This window comes from Rutidosis leptorrhynchoides, chromosome 11, assembly GCF_046630445.1.
Source record: "Rutidosis leptorrhynchoides isolate AG116_Rl617_1_P2 chromosome 11, CSIRO_AGI_Rlap_v1, whole genome shotgun sequence".
In the NCBI taxonomy this organism is placed as follows: domain Eukaryota; kingdom Viridiplantae; phylum Streptophyta; class Magnoliopsida; order Asterales; family Asteraceae; genus Rutidosis; species Rutidosis leptorrhynchoides.
In genome coordinates, this window is record NC_092343.1 from 269,403,676 (window position 1) to 269,414,911 (window position 11,236).

Sequence of the window (11,236 nt, forward strand, 5' to 3'; positions counted from 1 at the left end):
TCTTAATCTTTGAATTGGAAGTTTGTTTTCTGGAAAATTTATATTACATATGAACATGATACTATATCCAAAAATCATGGTTAAACACAAAGTGGAAGTATGTTTTTCAAAATGGTCATCAAGTTGTCGTTTTTTCTACGGAAATGACTACCTCTTTAAAATATGACTTGTAACCTGTATTTCTGACTATAAACTTATACTTTTTCTATTTAGTATCATAAATTTCAGTTCATTATGAAACCATATCAACTTGACTCACTCAAAACAGATTACAAACGAAGAAATGACGGGTAAAACAAAATTTGATAAATTTGCTAGTTTTAGCTACGAACATTTTGTAACAAATCTAGACTAACCATAACTTAACTAACTTATATTGTATTATACATGTATTCTAACATATATTACGTAATCTTGGGATACCATAGACACGTATACAATATTTTGACATATCATATCGACCCATCTATATATATTATTTGGAACAACCATAGACACTCTATATGCAGTAATGCTTGAGTTAGCTATACAGGGTTGAGGTTGATTCCAAAATAATATATATACTTTGAGTTGTGATCTAGCCTGAGACTTGTATACACTGGGTCATGGATTGAGTCGAGATAATATATATTGATTTATTTCTGTACATCTAACGGTGGACAACTAGTTGTAGATTACTAACGTTGGACCGCTAACTTAATAAACTTAAATCATTAAAACGTAATAAAAAAAATGTTGTGAATATATTTCGATCATACTTTGCTATATATATATATATATATATATGTATATATTTGTTATAGGTTCGTGAATCGATCCGTGGCCAAGTCTTAAATTTCCGACGAAGTAAAAATCTGTGAAAGTGAGTTATAGTCCCATTTTTAAATCTAATATTTTTGGGATGAGAATACATGCAGTTTTATAAATGTTTTACAAAATAGATACAAGTACGTGAAACTATATTCTATGGTTGAATTATTAAACCGAATAGGCCCCTTTTTAGTCTTGTAATCTAAGAATTAGGGAACAGACACTCTAATTGACGCGAATCCTAAAGATAGATCTATTGGGCCCAACAAGCCCCATCCAAAGTACCGGATGCTTTAGTACTTCAAATTTATCATGTCCGAAGGGAGTCCCGAAATGACAGGGGATATTCTATATGCATCTTGTTAAGGTCGGTTACCAGGTGTTCACCATATGAATGATTTTTATCTCTATGCAATTTGCGAAATGCCTGATACGAGATGTGTATTTATGAGAAATGAAATCTTGTGGTCTATTATTACAATTTGATAAATATATAGGTTAAACCTATAACTCACCAACATTTTTTGTTGACATTTTAAGTATGTTTATTCTCAGGTGATTGTTAAGAGCTTCCGCTATTGCATACTAAATTAAGGACAAGATATGGAGTCCATGCTTGTATAATATTGTTTAAAAACTGCATTCGAAGGCATATATTGATGTGTAATATTATTATAAACCATTATGTAATGGTCATGTGAAAACGCTATATTTTAGATTATCATTATTTGATAATCGTCCTAATATTTTAAAAGTTATGGTTTGTTTTAAAATCGAATGCAGCCTTTGAAAAACGTCTCATATAGAGGTCAAAACCTCGCAACGAAATCAATTAATATGGAACGTTTATAATCAATATGAATGGGACATTTCAGATACTAATTGAAATAAAATTAGAAGTATATTTTATACTTAAATAAAATCATCATTAAGTGCACACGTGGTATCTTGTCGATTCACTTTCACCAAAAATAAACTTTTAATGCCAGAAAGCAAGTTGCATATTTTCTTCTCAAGTATTTTCTCTGTTATACTTTCCATCATCTTCCTGTACACATTTTTCTCAAGTACATCAAGTTCATCATTTTTTTTTCGTATTTTTTATTTTAAAAAAAATGGAAGTTACTCAACCGATGACGTTCGAAAATCTTCCACAAGATATGCTTGTGGAAATTTTATCTCGAGTTGGAAGTTACTCATCCGACCAGTTGTTCATGTGTAAGTCGGTTTGCAAAAGCTTTTCGGAGCTTTCCAAAGATCCTGTAGTATTAAAAAGGCTTTCCCTAGATCGGTGGCCTCTATTACCTTGGGGAAACCCTAGATTCTTTATTTTTTTATTTCGTTGTACGAATTTTGGAAACCCTAATGCGATATTTCGCTGGAGTTTGATAGGTTATTTTGACGGTAGACATATCGATTATGGGCTTGAATATTTCAAGCAAGCTTCGAACAGCCAACTTAAAGAGGCTGTTTATGTTTATGGTTTAATTATGTTTGCCTCTTGCAAAATAGAGGAAAAGCATGTCGGTTTACAAATTTTGAATGAAACATTCCTACCAAAGCCGGAGATGGTGGTTGCAGTGTGAACAAGGGTTTTTGATTTGCTGCGATGTTTATGGTTATTTAACCGCCGTCCTTTTGTTGATGTGGCAACGCCGTGCCCTGTCTCTGACCACCATGGTTATTTTCCACACATCCATGGGTTTGATCTCACGATACCGGAATGCAAGTCGTGTTTTTGGGCCTATGAGTTGGGTTTTTTTTGTAAACCGATTTTCATATAACTAGATTTATGTTAGTATCTTTTAGATTTTGTATAAATTATACTCCTTTAATTTAATGTAAATATTAGTAGTAATTTCTATTAATTATATGATGATCAGTTTATTTGCTTCCATTTTTCCTTCGTATTATCTGGATTGCTTCCATTTTGCTTAGGGTTTATCATCACAACATAGTTTTTAATTAATACATTTTAACATGAACCAATCAATGTGGCTACACGAATTTATGTTCTCTATGCTAATAGAAACAAAGAACACCCAAAAAGGTGATTCCTTTTTAATGTTTGTTGTTGACTAGCTCTGCCCTTTTACTTGTATATATGTTTGTATACAATTTGCTATTGGCTTGTTGCTTAAAACTGTCACCGGCCATTAGTCCCTTTCTGATCCAAAGTTCAACTAATATACCTTAAAAAGGAAGGATTCCATTTGTTTTGTTTCTTTTATGTTTTGTCTCTACTGCAGAATTCAATTGAGTCCAGAATTGAATTCAACTACTCATATTCTTTTATTTTCTTAACTGCAGAATTCAATGCTAATAATTCTATCCCAAGTAAATGTGAAAAGACTAGGGGTCGTGTTCAATTCGCATCATTAATTAGATCATTAACTAACATCATTAATTACATCATTAACTATATATTGTTTGGGTGAGTTACTTTGCAATCATGTAAACTGAATATATATACACTGAATACGCATTGAGAAACATAACCTATTTCTGCATTAATGTTGGTTTGGGAGCTCATTAAGAAACATAAAAACTTTACACGTTTTGTTTATCCTGCAAAAGAAACAATCATGTTATTTGGGCTATGTTTTAACTATTGATCGACAACCATGTTTATTCAATGAATTGTTAAGGTGTACCGATGGAAAATCGGCATCGATATGGAAGGAGTATTGGATAGAAATGTTGTTGAGAAATGTGAATTATAAGTTGTAAAATGTGTAGGCTCAATGGATTGTAAAACACACGATTACATATAAAAAAAAACGAGTACAAAAAAAACACACAATTACATAAAAAAAGAGACTAGTACATAAACTAGATATCGATTAATCGGTATAATAACCATCCACACTACCATCGATTTCGTGCGGAAGATCATCCCAAATGTGTTTGGTATACAATACGACATTTGTGGATTTGATTACTGCGGTCCCGAGTAGCCACACCTATTTATCATTATCCTGAAGCCACTCGAACACCTTGTTCTCGGAATTCCAATATGCAAACTGCGAAATCTCATCGCAGTGCGCGTTTCGCCTTAAATAATCAAACATTTCATCAACTCGAAGCCCATTGACCGGCACATCTGCATAATCGACCCCCCACCCCCCCCCCCCCCCCGTCGTAGCGGTCCATGTCATCGAAAAACAAACCGCCTCTGTGAATCTCGAACGTAACAATGTTTTCGAAAGCCATTTTTTAGTATAAAAGATTGAGAGTGAAATGGGTTTGAAAAATAAAAATTGAGAGTGAAATGGGTTTGAAAGTGTAAAAATTTGAGAGTGAAATGGTGTGTGTGTATATATATATATATATATATATATATATATATATATATATATATAAAATGGGTAGGGTAAAAAAAAAAGTCTGATCAGTAGCCGTTGGGAAAAGAAAAGAAAAGAAAGAAAAAAATGTGGGCCCCACAAATGTGCAGTTAGAAAATAAAAAATGAATCCATTAAATCTGGCCCAACTACAATTCCCAGCTGAAATTTCGAAAATAAAAAATGAATCCATTAAATCTGGCCCAACTACAATTCTCAGCTTAAATCTGGCCCGAACAATATTTTTTTAATTTTTGAAACAAAAGAGACATAAAATGGATTTGAACCCAGGTTAATCACTTGAAATAATAACACACAAGCCATTACGCCATCAATGCTTTTGAATGTTTAATGGAAGTTAACTTATATAATACTTTAGTCATTTTTGTAACAAAAGTGCAATAATACGACTTTAGTAAGGGTCCTAATATAGTCATATGATAGTTAGGACCATAAATACCCAAGCGTCCTATTTTTCTGACCTTATTATCTTGTTGGTTGATCATTATGAGACACCAACAACATAGTGTCCTATTAAGTACATTTTTATGCAACTACAAATTTAAGGGTTCTAAGAGTTAGGACCTCAAATACCCAAGCGTCCTATTGTTGTGACTGTATTATCTTGTTGGTTGATCATTATGAGACACCAACAAGATAGTGTCCTATTAAGTACATTTTTATGCAACTACGAATTTAAGGGTCCTAAGAGTTAGGACCTCAAATACCCAAGCGTCCTATTGTTGTGACCTTATTATAAAAGCGTTCTAAAAAATAATAGGACTCCAAAATTGTGTGTCATATTAAACATCTTTTTAGGACAAAGATTTATAAGCGTATCAACAATATGACCCAAAAATTAGGTGTCCTAAAAAATAATAGGACCCCAAAATTGTGTGTCATATCAAACATCTTTTTAGGACAAAGATTTATAAGCGTATCAACAATATAACCCAAAAATTAGGTGTCCTAAAAAATAATAGGACCCCAAAATTGTGTGTTATATCAAACATCTTTTTAGGACAAAGATTTATAAGCATATCAATAATATGACCCAAAAATTATGTGTCCTATTCTTAGGACCCCACTTTATTAGCTTAGGATATTATAGGACTCCAAGAATTACCCCGTCCCAATTTTTAGTCACTTAGGACGCTCTTTCGCAGGGGTCCCAGACGAGGGGTCCTAAGAACGCAGTTTTCTTGTAGTGCGCTATAAACGACCACCTTGAACCATCATGTAAACCCCCCACTTTTGGTCACCCACACCCTACAATCCCTTTCACCACCCCATCACCATGAACTACCCGCAATCCCCACCATCATCATCAATTGCAACCTTACAACCACCATTGGTTAGCACCATGAAAACCCATCACCTTCACCATCTCTTAAACCGCCATTTTTTTCCTTTATTGCTTGCTACGATTACAAGAAACAACCACCTATAACTACCATTGTGAACCATTACCACCGTCGGCCACCTCACTTTTGGACAACCATCAAGCCGCTACCTTCTAAACCCACAACCACCTCCTAATACACTATTTCGTTTCTATTTTTAGCCGAAGAACAAACAAAACCCACTTTTTGCTATCTTCCATTTCCACCCTAAACACACAACTAAACCAACCCTTTTGTATCTATAACTGGAAAATAATGTGTACTTTTTACTCTAGTCGAACTAGGCATACTAAAACAACTATATATTATATAACACAAGGATGCAGTGTAAATTACACTTAAAACCGACTGGTTTCCAGTTTCAGACTACTCCTCCGGTTAAACTATCTACCCGTTTTTATCTCCTCGCTGTTAAAGTTATTCCATCTTCCTATTTAGATTGAACACAACTCAAAAACCCATTGACTGCTTCGTTTCCATTCAAACAAAAACCATCATCTTTTTATTTTTTTCTTTTCTCGCTGAAGTGCTGCTACTGCAGCGGTGTGTTTCTTTTACGCCACCAAAAACCATCACAAAACCTTGTTTTTGCTATCTTTATTATTTCATTCCTGTTTATACCTGACTATTGCAAACCACTGCTGTTGCAGCCTATAACCACCAACAAAACCACCACAACATTGTCATTATTATTGTATTACTGCAGCTGCTACCGTTAGCTTGGTAAACGATAATAATCATGATGATGATATGTGTTTATGATATTGATAATGATGATATAGATTATGATGAAAGTTTAGGATAATGGTATAGAAGATAAGGGAAACATGTAGACCCGATATTTATTTTTCTGTTTCCTGGAATTGAATCAAGTGCATACAGATATATTGATGGGCTCGATTTTGTTATGTTCGGCTAGAATTTAAGTTGGGTTTCTTTTAATTAGTTAATGGACTATAGGAAAAAAGTAGACTAATTTGATTGGGCTGTAGTCCACTAGTCTATGATTTGGGTTAGCCTAAACTATTTTTAGATCGGGCCTGCTATTGGGCAGAAACCCAAACTTTAATTAGGATGATGATGCACGATGATATTATGAAGAAAAGATAATGATGATGATATTTTGATGATGATGACGAGTTATAAGGATATAAAGTAGTAAATTTAACAGAAAGTATGAAGCAGTGGAATGGTTAGGGGTATTTGTGGTGAGCGAGAGGTCTCAGGTTCGAGCCTGGGCTCGGGCATTTTTTTTTAGAAAAGAAGAAGAAGGATGCAGAAATAAAAGTTAAAAACGATTTAAGTTGGGTGTTATTTCAGAATTGAAACATATAGAGTAATGGTTAAGGATGTTAGCGGGACGTCGCGGGTTCAAACCCGGACTTGGGCATTTTTTAAGTGCTACTTCTTGAGGTAGTATTACCATTACCATTACATATTATTATTATTATTATTATTATTATTATTATTATTATTATTATTATTATTATTATTATTATTATTATTATTATTATTATTATTATTATTATTATTATTATTATTATGATTTTTTAAAAATGTAGTTAACACTATGATTACAAATATAAATTCTAAGTACTATGTATTAGTTAGAAATGTTGTTAAAATTACGAATTAAAGGTTATGAATACAAATGATAATTAAGATATAATTTAAATGAAGTATTTTTATTATTATAGTTATTATTATTATTATTATTATTATTATTATTATTATTATTATTATTATTATTATTATTATTATTATCAATATTATTATTATTATTATTATTATTATTATTATTATTATTATTATTATTATTATTATTATTATTATTAACATTACTACTAAAAGTATCATTACTATTAAAATTATCATTTAAAATTATTATTATTAAAAGTATCGCTAGTATTAGTATTAGTATTAACATTATTTTTATTATTATTATTTTTTTAACATTATTATTATTATCATTATTATTATTTTATTATTATTTTTATTATTATTATTATTATTATTATTATTATTACTATAAATTATTTTAGTATTATTATAATTATTATTTTAACAAATAAAAGATATTTTTATAAAAATATAATTTTCTTCATATATCATAAGTATATCTATTCTACTATTTTAATATAAGAGTAACATATATATATATATATATATATATATATATATATATATATATATATATATATATATATAACATTTGAAATAACAAATACATTATAAATAGTAAAATATTATATAATTAATATATATATAAACTAGTTTGATTATTATTACATGTTAATTATACGTTTTAATATATATAACTGATATAGGTTCGTGAATCCGAGGCCAACCCTGCATTGTTCAGTTCCGTCATATGCATATTTTTACTACAAAATATCGTATAGTGAGTTCATTTGATTCCCTTTTTACTCTTTATATTTTTGGGACTGAGAATACATGCGCTGTTTTTAAATCTGTTTTATTAAATGCCTTTGAAATCTATATTTTGGACTGAGAATACATGAGAAGCTTTTATAAATGTTTGACGAGATAGACACAAGCAAGACATTCCTCGAATGAATTATTATATAGACAGAAGTTCTGTTGATTATTATTGAATTATTTAGACGTTATAATTGCCACTAATTGATGTGAATATTTTCCCCTTGATTATTATAGCTTGGTAACCTAAGAATTAGGAAACGGGTATGGCCCCTAATTCACGCGAATCCTAAATGTAGCTATCGAGTTTAACACCCCACACAGAATGTTCACTAGACGGAAGAGCTAGTGGGCGTGGTGATTAGTACTTCGAGGTTTATATATTTATTACAGACTGAAAGTTCTGTTTATTTTGGGGATATTATTGATGCGCATTATATGTTAAGGTCGGTTACCAAGCCAAGTAACGAAAGCAAATTGAATGTTATATATCGAGAGAATGATTTTTATACACAGGATATGTGTATGATATTTTGTACACGAGATATGTGTACGGTTATAAAGAATTGTTGAAAAGTGGTTGTGTACACGAGATATGTGTGCTGTATTTAAAAGAAATCGCATTTACATTACAGGTGGGTATAGGATTTGGGCCCATTTTGTGACGCCCCGTACAAAACCATCGTGTACGGATCATCAACAACAGGATCATTACAAGGTCAAAAACTATATGCTGTTTGAAAATAAGTTTGCATTCATAAAAAGGGGTAACGTCTTTACCGACGTCAAATGTTTTACAAACAATAGTGTGCTTCTACGAATTGAAAGCAACAACATAAGTACGAGACTCAAAGGTCATTACAATTTCATTGTTCCAAAGTAACATAGTTCGTGAATGCAAAGTAAAAGTTTCATGCAGAGACATCTTTAAACAAAAGCAGCGGGAGTCTACACAGCAAGTCTAACAGCGAGACTAATACAGCAGAAGCATCAAATGTCTAAGCACCTGAGAAATAACATGCTTAAAATGTTAACACGAATGTTGGTGAGCTATAGTTTAATTGTAACAGTAATGTAAGGTAGGACACGAGATTTCGTAATTCAAAACAGTATGAAAAGTATATGCTTATCCGTGGGCACTTGGTAACTAACTTAACATATCATCACCCCCTAAAAGTACACTGGGCGAGTGCGTAAGTCTACGAAATATTAAACACCCGTTAAATGCTAGCGCAACTAACCCGAGTGGGGATGTCAAACCCTATGGATCCATATCTAAGATTCGCCTTCACTGGTTCAAAAACCAATGACTAAACGTTACCGAGCTAAGGGGAAAGTTTATGCCATTATATAACCCACACATATATAAAGTTTAAGTACTCGTGCCTAGTAAGTAAAACATAAAAATCGCATGTATTCTCAGTCCCAAAAATAGTTGTAGTAAAAAGGGAGCTATAACTCACAGTGAATGCGCGGTAAAAGTCGATACGAGGTAAGTAAGCAAGTAAGTCGGTCCGAATGGTCATCAACCTAAGTTAAAAGTTACTAAGTCAGTAAATCGTCCCAACGGGTTTAAAAATATGTAATTTAAGTCTTAAGTGTCATCATCATCAACATCATATGTAAAAAGTAAAGCAAGTTTTCAATCAAGAATAGAGATCAAAACAAAGGCTGATTTCGTTCAGCTACTATGACCTCTATACAAACTGAAATGATGTGAGGCCAGTGGCCATGGCTCTGTATATGAGTCCTCTAACCGCTGACCAATTTTCAAAACCAAACTCGTCTTCATTTGACCGTGGTGACGGTTTAAGTGCGAGTAGGTCAGAAATTTTAGCACAACGTTACAAGGGCGTAGTGACTTTCAGAAGGCTATAAATCCTAAACCGAATATCGGATTTAGGCGAGGCCTAAACGAAAAGTCATCTACTCGAACCGAACTAACTGAAAATCAAATTTCCAGTAGCCCTGAGAGTATAATCAGACCCTAAAAAATAGAAAGTATGTGCTCAGGTAGGATTCTTGGTGCTTGATGCTCATCACGGTTCTCATCCTTAATGCTTGTAGCTTCAAGTGTACAACTCGTTGATGTGTTTGCATCACTTTGACCAAGGTTTAACCATCAACACACAAGAGTCAAGACTAAGAATTAAAGCACAACTCATGTGAGAGTTTGAGCAAGGTGATGAACCAAAGTTACATCAATCTTCTTAGTTTCAACACAAATACAAGTCTTATTACGCTACAACTTTGAATCAAACTAAATAATCAAGACTTTAAGCTAGAGAGCTTAGATCTTAACAAGATATTAAAGATCTTAGACTAAAAAGTCTAGATCTCATGCTCTTGGTGAAACCCTAAGTCAAAACACTTAGACTTTCAACTTTACACAACCATAAGTTATGAAACTTAGATTTTGTAAAGTAAAGTGAACACAAATAAATGAATTCTTGTTTTAACAAGTTAGATGATCATAAGTTATGTATCTTAGATCAATATTACATGTGTGAAAGTTATAAACTAGTAAGCTTAAACTTTCTTGTTCTTGAACTTTCAAAGTTAGACTTTGGTTACAAGATTTATGAGATCAAAGTTAACAAGTAATCTTTGACCAAGCAACTCAAAACAAATCGAATTCCATAAATAAAAATAATAGATTTAAAGTTAAAAGTAAACAAGTTCAAGTAAGGATCCTTTATATAAAAATATATCAAGTTACAAACTTGAATCTTCATGAAATGAACTTTAAAGTTCCAATACTTGAACATAAAGAGGATCTTAAAGCATTTGATCCTTAAATTTGTTACAAGTTTCATGTAGACTCAAAAGCTACAAAGCTTTGATCCTTGTTCTTGCTTCTTTATCATAAAAGTGATCAAAGGTTGCAAGATAACATGAGGATTGAAGTTATAAAAAACCAAAATCCAATACTAAATAATGATGATGATGAGCTACAGTTTTGGAGAAGAAAAAGAAGAGAAAAAGAGTTAAAACCTTCAAGTTCTTCAAGAAAAGTTGAGAGAAAAGTAGAGAGAAATTTTTGAGAAAAGTAGTGTGTATTTTTTAAATGAAATTGTGAGAGTTAAAATGAAATGGTGGTGTTGGGTGGTGCCTTGTAGGCCGACGGTTGCAAGGGTGGGGTGGGGGGACCATTTGCTTGCTATTGGATGGTGGTACATGGTAGTGGTTGTACATGTTGGGTGACATAGCATAAGGTGTTAGAACATGTAAGGAAATGGTA

At 32.2% G+C, this 11,236-nt stretch overlaps 1 protein-coding gene across 1 annotated transcript; it reads left to right on the forward strand.

Annotated features, from left to right (window-relative positions):
• The first annotated feature begins 1,925 nt into the window (after window positions 1–1,925).
• LOC139875525 (putative F-box protein At1g67623) lies at window positions 1,926–2,396 on the forward strand. Its single transcript, XM_071862861.1, has one exon. It carries the CDS (start codon window positions 1,926–1,928, stop codon window positions 2,394–2,396), a length of 471 nt encoding a protein of 156 aa, XP_071718962.1.
• The last annotated feature ends 8,840 nt before the right edge of the window (window positions 2,397–11,236 follow it).